The sequence below is a fragment of the Coregonus lavaretus genome, assembly GCF_964263955.1.
Source record: "Coregonus lavaretus genome assembly, chromosome: 16".
NCBI classification, from domain to species: domain Eukaryota; kingdom Metazoa; phylum Chordata; class Actinopteri; order Salmoniformes; family Salmonidae; genus Coregonus; species Coregonus lavaretus.
Genome location: NC_140003.1, coordinates 41,517,806 through 41,540,807, shown reverse-complemented (window position 1 = coordinate 41,540,807; position 23,002 = coordinate 41,517,806). Strand labels below are relative to the sequence as shown.

At 44.4% G+C, this 23,002-nt stretch overlaps 1 protein-coding gene across 1 annotated transcript in view; it reads right to left on the bottom strand.

Moving 5' to 3' along the window:
• Nucleotides 1–23,002, bottom strand: part of LOC311143849 (lysine-specific demethylase 6A-like) — a gene marked incomplete at its 3' end in the record, with an annotated part of 104,418 nt that overhangs the window by 27,277 nt on the left and 54,139 nt on the right. The window contains exons 8-11 of the mRNA XM_084179726.1: nucleotides 15,427–15,505; nucleotides 14,556–14,590; nucleotides 7,464–7,557; nucleotides 5,417–5,543 (exon numbers count right to left, since the gene is read on the bottom strand). Of these exons, the coding sequence (XP_084035852.1) occupies nucleotides 5,417–5,543; nucleotides 7,464–7,557; nucleotides 14,556–14,590; nucleotides 15,427–15,505 (335 nt within the window). The remainder of the gene's footprint in view (nucleotides 1–5,416; nucleotides 5,544–7,463; nucleotides 7,558–14,555; nucleotides 14,591–15,426; nucleotides 15,506–23,002) is intronic.

The following is a 23,002-nucleotide window of genomic DNA, read 5'->3' as shown; positions in this document are numbered from 1 at the left end:
GTGTGTGTATGTATATATATATATATATATATCTATATATATATAGATATATATATATATCTATATATATATATATCTATATATCTATATATATCTATATATCTATATATCTATATATCTATATAGATATATATATATCTAGATATATATATATATCTATATATATATATATATCTATATATCTATATCTATATCTATATCTATATCTATATATATATATATCTATATATCTATATATCTATATATATATATATATATATATATATATATACATACACACACACACACACACACACACACACACACACACACACACACACACACACACACACACACACACACACACACACACACACACACAGTGAGGGAAAAAAGTATTTGATCCCCTGCTGATTTTGTACGTTTGCCCACTGACAAAGAAATGATCAGTCTATAATTTTAATGCTAAATTTATTTGAACAGTGAGAGACAGAATAACAACAAAATAATCCAGAAAAACGCATGTCAAAAATGTTATAAATTGATTTGCATTTTAATGAGGGAAATAAGTATTTGACCCCGTCTCAATCAGAAAGATTTCTGGCTCCCAGGTGTCTTTTATGCAGGTAACGAGCTGAGATTAGGAGCACACTCTTAAAGGGAGTGCTCCTAATCTCAGTTTGTTACCTGTATAAAAGACACCTGTCCACAGAAGCAATCAATCAATCAGATTCCAAACTCTCCACCATGGCCAAGACCAAAGAGCTCTCCAAGGATGTCAGGGACAAGATTGTAGACCTACACAAGGCTGGAATGGGCAACAAGACCATCGCCAAGCAGCTTGGTGAGAAGGTGACAACAGCTGGTGCGATTATTCGCAAATGGAAGAAACACAAAATAACGGTCAATCTCCCTCGGCCTGGGGCTCCATGCAAGATCTCACCTCGTGGAGTTGCAATGATCATGAGAACGGTGAGGAATCAGCCCAGAACTACACGGGAGGATCGTGTCAATGATCTCAAGGCAGCTGGGACCATAGTCACCAAGAAAACAATTGGTAACACACTACGCTGTGAAGGACTGAAATCCTGCAGCGTCCGCATGGTCCCCCTGCTCAAGAAAGCACATATACATGCCCGTCTGAAGTTTGCCAATGAACATCTGAATGATTCAGAGGAGAACTGGGTGAAAGTATTGTGGTCAGATGAGACCAAAATGGAGCTCTTTGGCGTCAACTCAACTCGCCGTGTTTGGAGGAGGAGGAATGCTGCCTATGACCCCAAGAACACCATCCCCACCATCAAACATGGAGGTGGAAACATTATGCTTTGGGGGTGTTTTTCTGCTAAGGGGACAGGACAACTTCACCGCATCAAAGCGACGATGGACGGGGCCATGTACCGTCAAATCTTGGGTGAGAACCTCCTTCCCTCAGTTAAGGCATTGAAAATGGGTCGTGGATGGGTATTCCGGCATGACAATGACCCAAAACACATGGCCAAGGCAACAAAGGAGTGGCTCAAGAAGAAGCACATTAAGGTCCTGGAGTGGCCTAGCCAGTCTCCAGACCTTAATCCCATAGAAAATCTGAGGGAGGGAGCTGAAGGTTTGAGTTGCCAAACGTCAGCCTCGAAACCTTAATGACTTGGAGAAGATCTGCAAAGAGGAGTGGGACAAAATCCCTCCTGAGATGTGTGCAAACCTGGTGGCCAACTACAAGAAACGTCTGACCTCTGTGATTGCCAACAAGGGTTTTGCCACCAAGTACTAAGTCATGTTTTGCAGAGGGGTCAAATACTTATTTCCCTCATTAAAATGCAAATCAATTTTTTACATTTTTTACATGCGTTTTTCTGGATTTTGTTGTTGTTATTCTGTCTCTCACTGTTCAAATAAACCTAACATTAAAGTAATTAATTTGCATTTTATTGCAGGACATAAGTTTTTGATACATCAGAAAGGCAGAACTTAATATTTGGTACAGAAACCTTTGTTTGCAATTACAGAGATCATACGTTTCCTGTAGCGCTTGACCAGGTTTGCACACACTGCAGCAGGGATTTTGGCCCACTCCTCCATACAGACCTTCTCCAGATCCTTCAGGTTTCGGGGCTGTCGCTGGGCAATACGGACTTTCAGCTCCCTCCAAAGATTTTCTATTGGGTTCAAGTCTGGAGACTGGCTAGGCCACTCCAGGACCTTGAGATGCTTCTTACGGAGCCACTCCTTAGTTGCCCTGGCTGTGTGTTTTGGGTCGTTGTCATGCTGGAAGACCCAGCCACGACCCATCTTCAATGCTCTTACTGAGGGAAAGAGGTTGTTGGCCAAGATCTCGCGATACATGGCCCCATCCATCCTCCCCTCAATACGGTGCAGTCGTCCTGTCCCCTTTGCAGAAAAGCATCCCCAAAGAATGATGTTTCCACCTCCATGCTTCACGGTTGGGATGGTGTTCTTGGGGTTGTACTCATCCTTCTTCTTCCTCCAAACACGGCGAGTGGAGTTTAGACCAAAAAGCTCTCTTTTTGTCTCATCAGACCACATGACCTTCTCCCATTCCTCCTCTGGATCATCCAGATGGTCATTGGCAAACTTCAGAAGGGCCTGGACATGCGCTGGCTTGAGCAGGGGGACCTTGCGTGCGCTGCAGGATTTTAATCCATGACGGCGTAGTGTGTTACTAATGGTTTTCTTTGAGACTGTGGTCCCAGCTCTCTTCAGGTCATTGACCAGGTCCTGCCGTGTAGTTCTGGGCTGATCCCTCACCTTCCTCATGATCATTGATGCCCCACGAGGTGAGATCTTGCATGGAGCCCCAGACCGAGGGTGATTGACCGTCATTTTGAACTTCTTCCATTTTCTAATAATTGCGGCAACAGTTGTTGCCTTCTCACCAAGCTGCTTGCCTATTGTCCTGTAGCCCACCCCAGCCTTGTGCAGGTCTACAATTTTATCCCTGATGTCCTTACACAGCTCTCTGGTCTTGGCCATTGTGGAGAGGTTGGAGTCTGTTTGATTGAGTGTGTGGACAGGTGTCTTTTATCCAGGTAACATGTTCAAACAGGTGCAGTTAATACCGGTAATGAGTGGAGAACAGGAGGGCTTCTTAAAGAAAAACTAACAGGTCTGTGAGAGCTGGAATTCTTACTGGTTGGTAGGTGATCAAATACTTATGTCATGCAATAAAATGCAAATTAATTACTTAAAAATCATACAATGTGATTACTTGTTCTCCCCACTGTATATATGTGTATATGTATGTATGTATATATGTGTATGTATGTATGTATGAGAGAGACAGAGAGATAGACAGAGAGAGAGAGAGAGAGAGACAGAGAGAGAGACAGAGAGAGAGACAGAGAGAGAGACAGAGAGACAGACAGAGACAGAGACAGAGACAGCTAGAGACAGCTAGAGAGACAGACAGAGACAGATAGGTGAGAGACAGATAGAGACAGAGACAGATAGAGAGAGATGGAGACAGAGAGAAAGAGAGACAGAGAGAAAGAGAAAGAGAGACAGAGCAACCATTGAAGAACAAACACCATTGTGAATACAACCCATATTTATGTTTAATTTCCCTTTTGTACTTTAACTACTTGCACATCGTTACAACACTGTATATAGACATAATATGACATTTGAAATGTCTCTATTCCTTTGGAACTTTTGTTAGTGTAATGTTTACTGTTCATTTTTATTGTTTATTTCACTTTTATTTATTATCAATTTCACTTGCTTTGTTAATGTAAACATATGTTTCCCATGCCAATAAAGCCCATTACAACGTCCTCCACAATGGATCAGTCCACTCAGACAGGAGCCAATCAGACAGGAGTATTATTTTTTTCTGCTACTGCTCCACTAAAGAAATCTCGGTCGACCAACAGCCTATCAACCAAACAAACAATCGACCAGTCAACTAAATGGGGTCAGCCCTAAAGCTAACAATCTACACCCAGTTATGCAACAGCAGCCCTACCAGCTCAAAGGGGGACTACAGTTCACGCAGAACCATTAGCCGTTGCATTCAGTGGCACTACTCTGACACGACCACACAACAGAAAAATCCCTGCACTAAGACTTTTCCTACTGGCACAGACTTTGCTGAGAACTACTTTATTGAGAGAACATGTACTTGTTACGACTGTGATGTGGTTGTCTCACCTAGCTATCTTAATAAAGGGGCAATCTGTAGTTGCTACAGTGCCTTCAGACAGCACTCATACCCTTTGACTTACTCCACATTTTGTTGCATTACAGCCTGAATTCAAAATGGATTGTATAGATTTTTTTGTATGTGTGGGGTACAGAGATGAGGTAGCCATTCAACTCATGTTAAACACTAACTCCACTGGTCCTGGTTTAACATGAGTTGAATGGCTACCTCATCTCTGTACCCCACACATACAAATAAATCTATACAATCCATTTTGAATTACACACAAAGTGAGTCCATGCAACTTATGTGACATGTTAAGCACATTTTTACTCTTGAACTTATTTAGGCTTACCATAACAAAAGGGGTTGAATACTTATTGACAAGACATTTCAGCTTTTCATTTGTTATTAATTTGTAAACATTTAGTAAAACATAATTCCACTTTGACATTATGGGGTGTTGTGTCTACGCCAGTGACAAAAAAATATCCATTTAATCAATTTTAAATTCCGTCTGTAACAACAAAAAAGTCAAGGGGTGTGAATACTTTCCGAAGGCATTGGATATATACCCACTGATTCTTGAAGAATACAACCTACACATGCTTCATCAGCTTAGATCAACTGTCGTACCCCATCAGAACCACAAACAGAAGCTTGTTTTACTCCAATGTTCGTAAACAAAGTAAATGTAAACAAACACTGTATAGCCTCAAAACATGGTTAAAACTATCATTTTGATATCATGGATGATCAGTCATTGCATCCATAACTCTGTTTATGAATTTGAGAGTGGTTACATTTCTACAGCCCCATTTAGCGAAAGTGGCAGGGAGAACGATTTATTGTTTCAACTTCTGATTGCCACTTTAAGATGAATGCACTAATTGTAAGTCTTTCTGGATAAGAGCGTCTGCTAAATGACTCAAATTAAAACATTTAAATGTAACTGTTTCAGGCCTCAGAGTTGAACTACAGCGAAGCTTTAAAATGTAACAGAAAATAGCAGTCAAAAAACCAATCAATAATCACTTTGATCAATAATCAGCATGATCGGAGGAGCAGCTCTGAAACAGACAGCTGGAGTTTCTAGGCCAATAGATTGTAGAGAAATAGGTGAGACAGGAGCTGAAGAGGGAGAAGACCTTTCAGGGCAGAGTCTTATTCAACACACAGCTGTTAAACGTTCTACACACTTGCTAAAGGGAAACTATAGCCAGCAGGAATTACTATGAAAGAAAATCCCAAGATGTAAAGAAAAGAAAAGCCTTTTACCTGCCGAGGAAGTACCAGGACTGTCCAGAGTTGGGGTCTGCTTCTAGCGACTTCTGCAGACACTGGATGGCATAGCTGCCCTTGTTGCCTTTGTCCCCTAACTGCTCCACTGTGTGATGCATCCAGCCTGGAGGAGACAGGACCAGTGGAGTTAGCAGGGTGAAGGATCCAACAGCCGTCACTGATAGTCTGGGTCCAGGGCTAGCCTTCTGCTAGCTGGTCAATAGCACCACTACACTCCACTGTCTGCAATAGTAAGTTAACACAACTGACCCTGCAGGTGCTTCTGCTACTTTATTACCAGGGCTAGCTATTAGCTAGTTCAGCTAACAATGGTTTAGCTCCAGTGGCTAATACTACACTCTACTAGTCTATTACCAGGGCTAGCTACTAGCTAGTTCTGCTAACAATGGCTTAGCTCCAGTGCCTAATACTACACTCTACTAGTCTATTAGCAGGGCTAGCTACTAGCTAGTTCGGCTAACAATGGTTTAGCTCCAGTGGCTAAAACTACACTCTACTAGTCTATTACCAGGGCTAGCTACTAGCTAGTTCTGCTAACAATGGCTTAGCTCCAGTGCCTAATACTACACTAATATACACTATATATTAAAGTACACTAGACTGTCAGTCACAGAGGGGGACACTGCAGTCTGTCTGGTGTGTAAAAGCAACAGTCTCATAAAAGGACCAAAAGGCTAATCTATCTAGAGCTTTCTGAAGAAGAGGGAGGAGAAAGAGGGAGGGAAGGAGGGAAGGAGAGAGGGGAGGGAAGGAGAGAGGGGAGGGAAGGAGAGAGAGGGGGAAGGAGAGAGGGGGGAAGGAGAGCGAGAGGGGGGGAAGGAGAGCAAGAGGGGGGGAAGGAGAGCAAGAGGGGGGGAAGGAGAGCAAGAGGGGGGGAAGGAGAGAGGAGGATTCATCGTCCATACACACATCAGCCGTGTCTTCAAAGGTCTAAACAATTCACCCCTGGGGTCGCTCCCCTCTCCCTCTCTACACACACCCACACTTCCCTAAGGACGGGCATACACACAGACACCTCCCCACCGCTCCACTCAACACCTGTGGTGAGCCTTGCAGGGAGGCCACCATGACAACCCCAGCAGAGTGGCCATCAGGGCAGAAAGAAATCATGTTTTTTACGACAGAGGGAACATTCCAAACTGGGGGAGGACAGCATGAAAAAAATAAGAGCTGTGTGTGTTCGGAGAGGACTACGTCGGGGAAGGCGCGTGTGTTTAGCGTGGGGGTTGGGGTACACAAACTAACACCCCGATAATGAGCTGTTGCATCAGTCAGGCAGGGGCAGAGAGAGACTTGGGAAAACTGCGATGGGAGCAGGGAAGAGGTTGGGATCTGGGAATACTGTCCAGTTGGGAATATCGTACACAACAAGGAGCACAACTTCTCCCAGAATACAATGCATGATGCAATCCTGTGTTATCACCCTTATACACCTGGTTCATATTAGTACCATCAGCAAAATGGTGCAGTTTGAGGCCATGTGGCAGAAAGTGATTAGGGTGCTGGAGATAGGGGAGGGGGCTAGTGGGTCTGGGCAGGTGTGATGTAGTAATGTTTATATGTGTATGTTTTGTATTGTAAAAATAAAATCAAAATAAATAAAAAAAATCGCATTAAAAAAATTCATTAGAAAAAATACTAAGTACTAGAGACATCAATTCAAATGTATCTTTTACAGGGTATTCAGGCTATTTTGGGGAGGCATAAATGTGGTAAAGTAACTGACGACTAAAAACACCGCCTATAGACACTGCTCTAGAAAGTTCTACAAATCGATTTCTACAAGTGCTGCACCAACACTTTTTGGACATAACATGTAAAAGACTGCATTTTTCAAATCGAACCTTCCAAAAACATAAACTAGGTTATATTTTCAACATATTCAACAAGAGGCAAAATAAAATTATAGGTTAACGTTACCAAAATGATCTGTCAACAAGTGACATATTGCTTGTAACAAGTAGGCCCTAATGCATCGTCTTTCAGGCAGTAGTATATAGGAGAGAGACTGAGGAGGACTTACCTAGTTGTCGCAGTGTAGCAGCCTTCACCTGTGCAGGAAGATTCTCTGTCTGTAGTAAACTCTCATACGCTTCTTTTGCTGCTCTGAATTTCTTCTGCAGAATGACAGTGGAGGAAAGAGTGATAGAGAGAGACGGGGAGGAACAGAGAGAAAGGATGTTTAAGCCAGACCGAAGGGTCAGTGTGTTTTATGGTCTCACTGGTCTGTAACAAAGAAGTCTGGACACCTCAGATCACACACACCCCCGCCCCCGTACCCAACCCACCCACCGCTACACTACAGGCCAAAAGTATGTGGACACCCTTCAAATTAGTGGATTAGACTTTTTCAGCCACACCCGTTGTTGACCGGTGTATAAAATCGAGCACGCAGCTATGCAATCTCCATTGACAAACATTGGCAGCAGAATGGCCTTACTGAAGAGCTCAGTGACTTTCAACATAGCAACATCATAGGATGCCACCTTTCCAACAAGTCAGTTAGTCTTTCCTCGGTTGCAACACTCACTACCGAGTTCCAAATTGCCTCTGGACGCAACGTCAGCACAATAACTGTTCGTCAGGAGCTTCATGAAATGGGTTTCCATGGCCAAGCAGCCACACACAAGAATAAGATAACCATGCGCAATGCCAAGCGTCGGCAGGAATGGTGTAAAGCTCGCTGCCATTGGACTCTGGAGCAGTGGAAACGTGTTCTCTGAAGTGATGAATCACGCCTTCACCATCTGGCAGTCGGACGATTCTGGGTTAGGCAGATGCCAGGAAAACGCTACCTGCACGAATACGTTGTGCCAACATTAAAGTTTGGTGGAGGAGGAATAATGGTCTGGGGCTGTTTTTCATGGTTCGGGCTAGGCCCCTTAGTTCCAGTGAAGGGAAATCTTAAAGCTACAGCATACAATGACATTCTAGCTTTCGTAACAGATAATGGGGATCATAATAAAATACCAATACCAATTCTAGACGATTCTGTGCTTCCAACTTTGTGGCAACAGTTTGGGGAAGGCCCTTTCTTGTTTCAGCATGACAATGCCCCCGTGCACAAAGGGAGGTCCATACAGAAATGGTTTGTTGAGATTGGTGTGGAAGAACATGACTGGCCTGCACACAGCCCTGACCTCAACCCCATTGAACACCTTTGGGATGAATTGGAACGCCGACTACGAGCCAGGCATATTCACCCAACATCACTAATGCTCATGGCTGAATGGAAGCAAGTCCCCGCAGCAATGTTCAAACATCTAGTGGAAAGCCTTCCCAGAAAAGTGGAGGCTGTTATAGCAGCAAAGGGTGGACCAACTCCATATTAATGCCCATGATTTTGGAATGAGATGTTCAACGAGGAGGTGTCCACATACTTTTGTAATTATTTGCTATGTAGTGTATGTCTTACTATACTCCCATTCAAAATCATATTTTCCCTAACCCTAAACCTAACCACTAGTCCCTAACCCTTTTTATAAGTGAGGACATGCAACATTTTAGTTAGTTTACTATTTTTCTGAGGACTTCTGGTACTCACAAGTATAGTAAAACATGTACACACACACACACACACACACACACACACACACACACACACACGGGGAGGGTCAGTCTGGGACAGGACAGGCCAGACTCAACACATCTGATGGGTCTTAAGTGGTGTTTGTGTGTGGTGTCTTCCACTAGTAACGGCTGTACAGCCAATTACAGTGTCATTTTCAGCAGGATACTTTTCAATTCGCTGGTCAGAAAAAAGTCTGCAGAGCCCTCTCTCGCTAGAATGAATGATATGCATCTTCTAGCGATCTATTGATAGGACAGGCGCCTGTCAGTCACAAAGTGAGCGATGACAGGGAGACACTGCTGGTTTGACAGTCTGCCATCTGTCCCACCTCTTGTTACCTGGGTGTGTTGTGTGAGGTCGAATGTGGTTGCAGTCGAATTTCTACACGGAGGGAGAGAGCATGAATTTGCACGTCCCATATAATGTGGTAACGATGAGTCGAAACAATGAGTTGTTTTCTGGCACATTAATTTATCTTCTTTCACGGTCCGACATTAACGATGGTCCGCCGTGACCAATAACAACATGTGGATCCCGACTTTTCAGCGCATTTTTGCATTCCGGTTCAACATTTACCTGCTCTGTCGTAGTCTATCATTAAAAAACACTGAAGACTACACGCGTAAATGTCATGCCATTTTGTATTTTAGCAATATGATTGGCCGTTCATTCAAGCACCACCACGCTCCCGCCAGTCACAACTTCTCGAGCAGTACATGAGTTGATGCAACACAAGCTGTCCAGAGCTAAAAGAAACACCCAACAACTCGCTGAGCTTATTTTAGAAAAAGTGATTTACAAAAAAAGGTAAACCTTCAATAGTGAACATACAATATGCTGGCAACTGTTGCTACAAAGAGACACCTAGCATTGATACACACAGCAAGGCAGGGCTTAACATGACCACGCCCCTTGAGTAGGGTACATTTGTAGGGTACTCCCATTGCTCCTACATTAAAAACTGCCTACTTTACTCATAACCCAACAACGGCTGCATAGTTTTTTTTTTTTTTATCATACTATAAACATTTTGTATATGCTTGGTTGGTAGTTAATATACACTACCAGTCAAAAGTTTGGACACACCTACTCATTCAAGGATTTTTCTGCTTTTTACATTGTAGAATAATAGTGAAGACTTCAAAATTATGAAATAACACATATGGAATCCACCTGTGGTAAATTCAATTAATTGGACATGATTTGGAAAGGCAAACACCTGTCTATATAAGGTCCCACAGTTGACAGTGCATGTCAGAGCAAAAACCAAGCCATGAGGTCGAAGGAATTGTCCGTAGAGCTCCGAGACAGGATTGTGTCGAGGCACAGATCTGGGGAAGGGTACCAAAACATTTCTGCAGCATTGAAGATCCCCAAGAACACGGTGGCCTCCATCACTCTTAAACTGAAAAAGTTTGGAACCACAAAGAATCTTCCTAGAGCTGGCCGCCCGGCCAAACTGAGCAATCGGGGGAGAAGGGTCTTGGTCAGGGAGGTGACCAAGAACCCGATGGTCACTCTGAAAGAGCTCTAGAGTTCCTCTGTGGATATGGGAGAACCTTCCAGAAGGACAACCATCTCTGCAGCACTCGACCAATCAGGCCTTTATGGTAGAGTGGCCAGACGGAAGCCACTCCTCAGTAAAAGGCACATGACAGCCCGCTTGGAGTTCGCCAAAAGGCACCTAAAGACTCTCAGACCATGAGAAACAAGATTCTCTGGTCTGATGAAACCAAGATTGAACTCTTTGGCCTGAATGCTAAGCGTCACAACTGGCAGAAACCTGGCACCATCCCTACGGTAAATCATGGTGGTGGCAGCATCATGCTGTGGAGATGTTTTTCAGCGGCATGGACTGGGAGACTAGTTAGGATCGATGGAAAGATGAACAGAGCAAAGTCCAGAGAGATCCTTGATGAAAACCTGCTCCAGAGCGCTCAGGACCTCAGACTGGGGAGAAGGTTCACTTTTCAACAGGACAACGAACCTAAGCACACAGCCAAGACAACGCAGGAGTGGCTTCGGGACAAGTCTCAATGTCCTTGAGTGGCCCAGCCAGAGTCCGGACTTGAACACGATCGAACATCTCTGGAGAGACATGAAAATAGCTGTGCAGCGACACTCCCCATCCAACCTGACAAAGCTTGAGAGGATATGTAGAAAAGAATGGGAGAAACTCCACAACTACATTTACATTTTAGTCATTTAGCAGACGCTCTTATCCAGAGCGACTTACAGTTAGTGAGTGCATACATTTTCATACTGGCCCCCCGTGGGAATCGAACCCACAACACTAGCATTGCAAGTGCCATGCTCTCCCAACTGAGCTACAGGGGACTACATACAATACAGGTGTGCCAAGCTTGTAGCGTCATACCCAAGAAGACTCAAGGCTGTAATCGCTGTGAAAGGTGCTTCAACAAAGTACTGAGTTTACTTATGTAAATGTGATATTTACGTATTTTATTTTAAAATAAATTAGCAAAAAATTCTAAAAAGCTGTTTTTGCTTTGTCATGATGGGGTATTGTGTGTAGATTGATGGGGGGGGGGGGGGGGGGGAAACTATTTAATCAATTTTAGATTAAGGCTGTAACTAAACAAAATGTGGAAAAGGTCAAGGGGTCTGAATACTTTCCAAAGGCACTGCATCTACCTCAATTACCTCGTACACCTGCACATCTACTCGATACTGGTACCCCGTGTATATAGCCAAGTTATCATTACTCATTTTTAATTAATTCCTTGTGTTATTATTTTACTATTTCTTTCTCGTGTTATAATATTTCTTTCTCCCTACCATTTCGCTCTCTTTTGTTTTTCTTTGTTGGGAAGGGCCCGTAAGCATTTCACCGTTAGTCTACACATGTTGTTTACAAAGCATGTGACAAATAAAATGTTATTTGACTTTGATTTAAAATATGATAAAAGAAAACCGATTGAATTGTTTTAAAAAGCTAACGCCTGTTTAATTCTTCTATCATACCTGTATTGCTGATAGCTGAGAAAGTGCCTCTTAAAAGGAAGCTTGAAGCCTGTGGAAGTCAGCAGTAAAAATACAGTTTTCCCGTTTTATATCATATTGTACATCAGTTGATGAAATTAACACTGTAAAAGTGTGACATATATAAAAATAAATAAAAAAAAGTGATATTTCCTGATAGTTGCTGGCTGAAAATACAATCTATCATTAGAATGTACCAGAGGCCTCCACAATATAGCTTGTCCGGGGGAGCCTGGCAGGCAACTTAATCTATTTGGCAAGCTACTCCATGTGCTTGTGGAAAACAGTGTGTGTGTGTGTGTGTGTGTGTGTGTGTGTGTGTGTGTGTGTGTGTGTGTGTGTGTGTGTGTGTGTGTGTGTGTGTATTATCCAACTTTCAGCGCCGTTTTGTTTCTGGGTAAACCTGAAAAGCCCACTCAGACTTGTTTGTTTTTGTAATTGATATTGGGTCTGATCCGGTTGTGTGTAGTCTGGAGGTCTCTGTTCTTATCTGCTCTTACTCAGCCATCACTAGGGCGAACCACCTCCATGTCTGTAGCCCGTAAAGGCCCTGAAACAGACACACACATACAGCGCCGTAAAGCAGTCTGGCTTTGGCCTCTTCCTGTCTGGCTATAAAAACCAAGGTAAACAAACCCAGTCGCACACACACACCCAACAACCAGGTTCTAATGCACCAACCATTACCAGTCACTTAATCTCAACATGAGGTGGTGTTTACCCTTCCAATATGTCCGATTGGAAAATATATTTCTTAATAGGGCTGGGATTTGCCAGGGACCTTACGATAAGGTATGATATTATCACGATAAGATATGTACTGAGATCCTCACGATTCTATACGTATTGTGATTCGAAAATGGTGATTTTATTGTGATACGATGTTCCAAACATATTGCTCACCATATGTCTGCTGCAGAGGGACAAGAGAGAGCCATGAGGAGTCAATGTGTGTTTCAAAGGCTGATTAATACTTAGGCCTACTAACTGCACATCTGAAATTCAACTCATTTTAAAGCTTTGGACACACCATGAATGGCTAAAAGCAGCAGGGCAGGTAGCCGTCCTATGGCTTGCTGTCACCACAGTGTGTTTCAGGGACCGAGCAGTAGCGGTGTTAACCGACTGAATATGTCTGCTATACAGAAAAGTAACCATGTTCGCTCCCCTAAAACACTTCCTCATTACCCATGGACAACTTAAACTCTATTTGTTGTTGACCTGGCATCACCATAGCTCCAGGCATGGCAGAGAAGAGCTGATTGGATGAGGAGTGAGTGGGGGGTGAGGCAGACTATAGCAGGTTAGGAGAGCACTGTGACTGGAGCTGTAAAGATCTCCTGGCTCACATTGACACTGGACACTGATCCGAGGTCAGTTTTGTGTTTTTCACCTAAATCACACGTGTCAAACTCATTCCTTGGAGAGCCAAGTGTCTGCGGGATTTGCTCCTCCCTTGTACTTGATTGATGAATTAAGGTCACTAATTAGTAAGGAACTCCCCTCACTTGGTTGTCTAGGGCTTAATTGAAATGAAAAACCAAAAACCTGCAGACACTAGGCCCTCCATGGAATGAGTTTAACACCCCTGACCTAAATGGTTCAGGTTAGGATTTGGGCAAGATGTGACGATCCTAGATCTGTGCCTAGCTTCTTACCTACAGAGCTTTGATTGTAAACAAACAGGGGATTGAAGGGTGTGGCCTAATGGGGTTTGAAGGGTGTGGCCTAATGGGGTTTGAAGGGTGTGGCCTAATGGGGTTTGAAGGGTGTGGCCTAATGTCACATCAGTCAACTCAGAGGCTGAAGGGAGGTAAGAAAATATGAGACAGCGAGAGAAACTCTCCAGACAGAGTGACCTCTGGGACCTAAGGTTGTCTCTAATGTGATCATTATTTGTGTGTGTGTCACGGGAGAGATCAGAGATCCGGCATTTACAAAATTACACTGATTGGCCCAAGAGGAGGAGCTATAGTAATCAACTGAAATTCCAAACTTTGAACAAGTATATATCCTGTCCCTTTTGAGCTACAGTCATGACATTTTGTACAAATATGCATCTCCTCATGGGAAACAAATTTCCCAGAAGGATCTAAAAGCTCGGCCCATTCACAAAAGGATGTGTAGACCATCTATCTATAGGCGCTGTAGTTCCATACAGATACAGTTGACAATAAATGCTGCCAATATATCTTGTTGTCACTAACAGGCCCCAGGTGGGGGCGCTGCATCGTTCGTGGCGGACGACATGTTTACTGTTGCCTTGTTTCAGTTTGTATAGGCCTACTTCCTGCCTGCTGTGACAGAGGACGAAGAAATAACGGCTTGTGCAGACCACAGCTAACTTCCATTTTAGGAGTAATGATAACAACAGATAAGGGATTACAAGATATGCTATATTATAGGATGTATATAGTGATACTAGGTCACAAGAAGATCTACATTGTATGGGGTCAACTCAACCTATCCACCACCAATATGTACTGCAGACTTTACTACCAGCACCAGAGAAAAAGGGGGAAAAAAGGAAGGATTTCTTACCTGAAGCTCATATAAATGAGCGATGTGGAACTGAACTGTAAATAGAAAGAGAGAGTTACAAACTGATACAAAGGACAGGAGATGAAATCACTTCCATAGTGCTCTCTACATTTCCCCTTAGTGATGAACCCCCCTACAGGAGCTACAGCTGGTAGAAATTCATGAAATGGAGAAAAACGTGTTTTTACAGCGAGAGCTAAAGCAAATAAATCCATGCCCTCCTTCGGACTCCCTGTGGCACTGCTTCGGTCTACCTGTGGCACTGCTTCGGACTCTCTTTGGGGAAAAGATGGGTGCAGATGGAAGGAGTCTGCATGGTATGTGGCTACAGATGTAAGAGGGGCGAGGTTAGGTCCCCATCGTGTGTGTGTGTGTGTGTGTGTGTGTACATAAAATTGCTCACATGTAAGCATACGTGTGCCAGAGTCTCAGCTCTAGCGAGCAGCTCTTTGCCGATCCCTTCTAATGCGGTCTCCTAGGCAACTCAATCTCAAGCAGGCAGTCAGAAGGGGTGTGTGTGTGTGTGTTTCTGTGTCTCCTTGACAACCCCAGGCATACAGGCCATGGCACAGTAACCGGGAGTGAATAATTAAATAATAAAAATATCCAGACGGCGTTCTGTGACCTTTCCTTTATGTGGTTAATCCTGAGAAATGACCAAGTCAAACTGACAATGTCATAATGAATAATGTAGCAGCAGCTCGCATAGCTAGTGAGTACCTAACTCAACATGTTGGGGGAAAAAACAGGAGAGAGGGGGAATTAATTGGGGTTTCAGTGATGGTACCAAACTGGAGAGGAATGGTGTGTGTGTGTGTGTGTGTGTATATGTGTATGTAGAAGAGAGAAATGGGGGTGTAATGGTTCTTACTTTCAGCTTTGGACAAAGTGCAGGGGTTGGAGTCAATCAAAGTGCATGGGTTGGAGTCAATCAAAGCCAGCTGAAAATGCTGCAGAGAGAGAATGCACGTCATTAAGGAGGGTTTCTATGCATCTTTGGTTCATTATGACAAAAGGTTAGCATTTTACATGAAGTATACAAACATGTCTGGTCCCGCCAGGCTTACAAACAAGAGCTAAAGTATGACAGTGCAATGGACAGAGAGGACATCCACGAAGACAGGGTTGACCATGTGACTAGCTAACTAATCAGGTTAGTTACAACTGGGGTTGGAGTGAAAATCTACAGGAGGGTTTCTCTCCAGGGACAGGGTTGGAGTGAAAATCTACAGGAGGGTATCTCTCCAGGGACAGGGTTGGAGTGAAAATCTACAGGAGGGTATCTCTCCAGGGACAGGGTTGGAGTGAAAATCTACAGGAGGGTACCTCTCAGGGTTGGAGAGCCTTGCCTTAAAACATATAATTTTCCCTACTCTCCTAGTCTAGTGTGTGTAGATCTGAATGGGACTGGATGTGTAGTCATACCCCTACCCGAGGTATAACAAGACACCACCAAGGTCTCCCATATATGAAATGGATGGTTGTGTAAAAGTATTTTACTGCAAAAGTGGTTAAATCTATAGATATTTTTGACACACACCCTTATCTCAAACAGTGAATAGTAATGCCGGTGGGTGCCACGTAAGGTCACGTAGCCCAATATTGCAAGCTCAGATTCCTAAAATGTGGAATATGAGTAGTCAATTGTCTGCCCTATATACAATGCATTCGGAAAGTATTCAGACCCCTTTACTTTTTCAGCATTTTGTTACGTAACGGCCTTGTTCTAAAATGGATTAAATTAATTGTTTTCCACATTAATCTACACACAATACATCATAATGACAAAGCAAAAACACGTTTTGCGAATTTGTTGCAAATGTATTTCAAATTAAAAACAAATACCTTATTTACATGAAGTAATCAAACCCTTTCCTATGAGACTCGAAATTGAGCTCCGGTGCATCCTGTTTCCCTTGATTATCCTTGAGATGTTTCTACAAATTGATTGGAGTCCACCTGTGGTAAATTAAATTGATTGGACATGATTTGGAAAGGCACAAACCTGTCTATATAAGGTCCCACAGCTGACAGTTCAAGGCAGAGGACAAAACCAAGCCATGATGTCGAAGGAATTGTCTGTAGAGCTGAGACAGGATTGTGTGAAGGCACAGATCTGGGGAAGGGTACCAAAAAATGTATGCAGCATTGAAGATCCCCAAGAACACAGTGGCCTCCATTCTTCTTAAAAATTGAAGAAGTTTGGAACCACCAAGACTATTCCTAGAGCTGGCCACCCGGCCAAACTGAGCAATCGGTGGAGAAGGGTCTTGGTCAGGTGACCAAGAACCCAATGGTCACTCTGAAAGAGCTCTAGAGTTATACTGTGGAGATGGGAGAACCTTCCAGAAGGACAACCATCTCTGCAGCACTCCACCAATCAAGCCTTTATGGCAGAGTGGCCAGATAGAAGCAACTCCTCAGTAAAAGGCACATGACAGCCCACTTGGAGTTTGCCAAAAGGCACCTAAAGGACTCTGACCATGAAAAACAAGAATCTCTGGTCTGATGAAACACAGAGAGTACAGAGATCCTTGATGAAAACCTGCTCCAGAGCGCTCAGGACCTCAGACTGGGGTGAAGGTTCACCTTCCAACAGGACAACGACCCTAAGCACACAGCCAGGACAACGACCCTAAGCACACAGCCAAGACAATGCAGGAGTGGCTTTGGGACAAGTCTTTGAATGTCTTTGAGAGGCACAGCCAGAGCCCGGACTTGAACCCGATCAAACATCTCTGGAGAGACCTGAAAATAGCTGTGCAGCGACACTCCCCATCCAACCTGTCAGAGCTTGAGAGGATCTGCAGAGAAGAATGTGAGAAACTCCCCAAATACAGGTGCGCCAAGCTTGTAGCATCACACCCAAGAAGACTTGAGGCTGTAATCGCTGCCAAAGGTGCTTCAACAAAGTACTGAGTAAAGGGTCTGAATACTTATGTAAATGTGGTATACGTTTTTTAAATGTGTAACACATTTGCAAACATTTCTAAAACACAGTTTTTGCTTTGTCATTACGGGGTATTGTGTGTAGATTGATGAGGGGAAAAAAACTATTTAATCAATTTTAGAATAAGGCTATAACGTAACAAAATATGTAGAAAGTCAAGGGGTCTGAATACTTTCCAAATGCCCTGTAAACAAACAAACAGCATTATGATATCGTCATCCATCTTGGAAATATACACCTGTAAACACACAGCTAGAATAGGCAGTCAAATTTGCTCTGATTCAGCACTGTATGTTCCTGCATACAGTTACACATTTTTATTTATAAAAATAAATGTTGTGGCTACTTTAAAATCGTCTCTAAGGAAAACAAGTGGGATCAGACATCGAAATTAGATTTGTTGGGGTCCAAAGTTCCTTAAAGGATTTTGTATCCAGAGGACTGAGCATGCCCCCATTCTCATCGACGGGGCTGTAGTGGAACAGGTTGATAGCTTCAAGTTCCATGGTGTTCAAGTTCACGGAAGAATACTGTACCAAGTTAGCTAGCGGAATAAACTAAATTAGTCTATTCCTAGAAAACATTGAACCGCTGTAGTTTACAACAATTATAGTTTCTGAGGTGGAAGTTGGGAGAGTTATATTTGAGTGTTTCAGTGAAACGTAAGTGAGGGAGGCCATGCTCTCTCACTTTCCCAGATGTTTAGTTCATTTCATTCCGATCTCCTTTGCATTATTGTAGCCATTTTCTGTAGCCTGTCAACTATGCCTCTGTCTATCCCTGTTCTCTCCTCTCCGCACAGGCTATACAAACGCCTCACACCGCGTGGCTGCTGCCACTCTAACCTGGTGGTCCCTGCGCGCACGACCCACGTGGAGTTCCAGGTCTACGGCAGCCTCTGGAACTGCCGTTCTGCGGCCAACAAGGCAGAGTTCATCTCAGCCTATGCTACCCTCCAGTCCCTCGACCTCTTGGCGCTGACGGAAACATGGATTACCACTGAAAACACTGCTACTCCTACTGCTCTCACCTCGTTTGACCATGTGTTCTCGCATACCCCGAGAGCATCTGGTCAGCGGGGTGGTGGCACAGGAATCCTCATCTCTCCCAAGTGGACATTCTCAATTATTCCCCTGACCCATCTGTCTGTCTCCTCATTTGAATTCCATGCGGTCACAGCTTAACATCCTTATCATTTATCGCCCTCCAGGTTCCCTTGGAGAGTTCATCAATGAGCTTGACAAGTTCCTTTCCTGAGGATGGCTCACCCCTCACAGTTCTGGGTGACTTTAACCTCCCTACGTCTACCTTTGACTCATTTCTCTCTGCCTCCTTCTTTCCACTCCTCTCCTCTTTTGACCTCACCCTCTCACCGTCCCCCCCTACTCACAAGGCAGGCAATACGCTTGACCTCATCTTTACTAGATGCTGTTCTTCTACTAATCTCACTGCAACTCCCCTCCATGTCTCCGACCACTACTTTGTATCCTTTTCTCTCTCGCTCTCATCCAACACTACTCACTCTGCCCCTACTCAGATGGTAATGCGCCGTCGCAACCTTCGCTCTCTCTCTCCCGCTACTCTCTCCTCTTCCATTAGATCATCTCTTCCCTCTGCTCAATCCTTCTCCCTCCAATCTCCTGATTCTGCCTCCTCAACCCTCCTCTCCTTCCTTTCTGCATCATTTGACTCTCTATGTCCCCTCACCTCACCCATTAACTCATCCTTGACCGCTGGCTATGTCCCTTCCGTCTTCAAGAGAGCGAGAGTTGCACCCCTTCTCAAAAAACCTACTCGATCCCTCCAATGTCAACAACTACAGACCAGTATCCCTTCTTTCTTTTCTCTCCAAAACTCTTGAGCGTGCCGTTTTTAGCCAACTCTCTTGATATCTCTCTCAGAATGACCTTCTTGATCCAAACCAGTCAGGTTTCAAGACTGGTCATTCAACTGAGACTGCTCTTCTCTGTGTCACGGAGGCTCTCCGCACTGCTAAAGCTAACTCTCTCTCCTCTGCTCTTGTCCTTCTAGACCTGTCTGCTGCCTTTGATACTGTGATCCTCCTCTCCACCCTCTCCGAGCTGGGCATCTCCGGCGCGGCTCACTCTTGGATTGCGTCCTACCTGACAGGTCGCTCCTACCCAGTGGCGTGGCGAGAATCTGTCTCCGCACCACGTGCTCTCACCACTGGTGTCCCCAGGGCTCAGTTCTAGGCCCTCTCCTATTCTCGCTATACACCAAGTCACCTGGCTCTGTCATATCCTCACATGGCCTCTCCTATCATTGCTACGCAGACGACACACAACTAATCTTCTCCTTTCCCCCTTCTGATAACCAGGTGGCGAATCGCATCTCTGCATGTCTGGCAGACATATCTGTGTGGATGACGGATCACCACCTCAAGCTGAACCTCGGCAAGACGGAGCTGCTCTTCCTCCCGGGGAAGGACTGCCCGTTCCATGATCTCGCCATCACGGTTGACAACTCCGTTGTGTCCTCCTCCCAGAGAGCGAAGAGCCTTGGCGTGACCCTGGACAACACCCTGTCGTTCTCCGCTAACATCAAGGCGGTGACCCGATCCTGTAGGTTCATGCTCTACAACATTCGGCGAGTACGACCCTGCCTTACACAGGAAGCGGCACAGGTCCTAATCCAGGCACTTGTCATCTCCCGTCTGGATTACTGCAACTCGCTGTTGGCTGGGCTCCCTGCCGGTGCCATTAAACCCCTACAACTCATCCAGAATGCCGCAGCCCGTCTGGTGTTCAACCTTCCCAAGTTCTCTCACGTCACCCCGCTCCTCCGCACACTCCACTGGCTTCCAGTTGAAGCTCGCATCTGCTACAACACCATGGTGCTTGCCTACGGAGCTGTGAGGGGAACGGCACCTCCGTACCTTCAGGCTGTGATCAGTCCCTACACCCAAACGAGGGCATTGCGTTCATCCACCTCTGGCCTGCTGGCCCCCCTACCTCTGCGGAAGCACAGTTCCCGCTCAGCCCAGTCAAAACTGTTCGCTGCTCTGGCACCCCAATGGTGGAACAAGCTCCCTCACGACGCCAGGACATCGGAGTCACTCACCACCTTCCGGAGACACTTGAAACCCCACCTCTTTAAGGAATACCTGGGATAGGATAAAGTAATCCTTCTACCCCCCCCCCCCCCCTTACCCCACCAAAAAATATATATATATATTGTAAAGTGGTTATCCCACTGCTATAAGGTAAATGCACCAATTTGGAAGTCGCTCTGGATAAGAGCGTCTGCTAAATGAAGTAAATGTAAATGTAATGTAAATGTGTGCACATCACCAATGAACTATCGTGGTCCAAACACACCAAGACAGTCGTGAAGAGGGCACGACAAAGCCTATTCCCCCTCAGGAGACTGAAAAGATTTGGCATGGGTCCTCAGATCCTCAAAAAATTATACAGCTGCACCATCGAGAGCATCCTGACTGGTTGCATCACCACCTGGTATGGCAACTGCTTGGCCTCCGACCGCAAGGCACTACAGAGGGTAGTGCGTACGGCCCAGTACATCACTGGGGCCAAGCTTCCTGCCATCCAGGACCTCTATACCAGGCGGTGTCAGAGGAAAGCCCTCAAAATTGTCAAAGACTCCAGCCACCCTAGTCATAGACTGTTCTCTCTGCTACCGCACGGCAAGCGGTACCGGAGTGCCAAGTCTAGGTCCAAAAGACTTCTCAACAGCTTCTACCCCCAAGCCATAAGACTCCTGAACAGCTAATCATGGCTACCCGGACTATTTGCACTGCCCCCCCCCACCCCATCTTTTTACGCTGCTGCTACTCTGTTAATTATTTATGCATAGTCACTTTAACTCTACCCACATGTACATATTACTTCAACTACCTCAACTAGCCGGTGCCCCCGCACATTGACTCTGCACCGGTACCCCCCTGTATATATAGCCTCCCTACTGTTATTTTATTTTACTTCTGCTCTTTTTTTCTCAACACTTTTTTTGTTGTTTTATTCTACTTTTTTTTATTAAAAATAAATACACTGTTGGTTAAGGGCTGTAAGTAAGCATTTCACTGTAATGTCTGCACCTGTTGTATTCGGCGCATGTGGCCAATAAAATGTCACGCTCCAGTCAAATTGGGCACGCTCCGCTCACATACTCTGCTCCACACTAGGCTTGGGCGGAGATTGTCAAACGGTCATACCGACCTTGTGCCATTAGCCATACCAGGATATTCTGTAATACCTGCACTGAACACAAGGGGAGCTATTGTCAAACCCCACTGAACCTCTGTAACTGAAGATTGGCAATACTAACAATTACATGTACAATCCTATAGAGAATGCTAATTAAATGCTAACAAGTACATGTACAATCCTATAGAGAATGCTAATGAAATGCTAACAAGTACATGTATAATCCTATAGAGAATGCTAATGAAATACTAACAATTACATGTACAATCCTATAGAGAATGCTAATGAAATGCTAACAAGTACATGTACAATCCTATAGAGAATGCTAATGAAATCCTAACAATTACATGTACAATCCTATAGAGAATGCTAATGAAATGCTAACAAGCGCAATTAACATTTTATAGTCTCTGACCTATTTTTTATTTATTTCACCTTTATTTAACCATTTCTCATTTATTTAACCATTTCTCATTTACAACTGCGACCTGGCCAAGATAAAGCGAAGCAGTGCGATAAAAACAACAACAGAGTTACACATTACATTTTAGTCATTTAGCAGACGCTCTTATCCAGAGCGACTTACAGTTAGTGAATACATGTTTTTTTTATACTGGCCCCCCGTGGGAAACGAACCCACAACCCTGGCGTTGCAAACGCCATGCTCTATCAACTGAGCTACATCCCTGCCGGCCATTCCCTCCCCTACCCTGGACGACGCTGGGCCATGAGTCTCCCGGTCGCGGCCGGCTGCGACAGAGCCTGGATTCGAACCAGGATCTCTAGTGGCACAGTTAGCACTGCGATGCAGTGCCTTAGACCACTGCGCCACTCAGGAGCACATGGGGTAAACAAAACAAAGTCAAAAATACAACAGAATATATATATATATATATATATATACACAGCGTGTGCGAATGTGGTAAATTATGGAGGCAAGGCAATAAATAGGCCATAGTGCAAAATAGTTACAATTTCATATTAACACTGGAATGATAGATGTGCAAAAGATGATGTGCAAATAGAGATACTGGGGTGCAAATTAGCAAAATAAATAACAATATGGGGATGAGGTATTTGGATGGGCTAATTTCAGAATGGCTGTGTGCAGGTGCAGTGATCGGTAAGCTGCTCTGACAACTGACGCTTAAAGTTAGTGAGGGAGATAAGAGTCTCCAGCTTCAGAGATTGTAGGACAGACATCCCAGCTCAAAGTTATACACGCTACTCAGTTTGCTGCATGCAAAACACAAATATCAGAAAGCAAGGCTCTTGATCTTAAGAGAGAATTCTCTGCTGTTACCAAGCTTGAT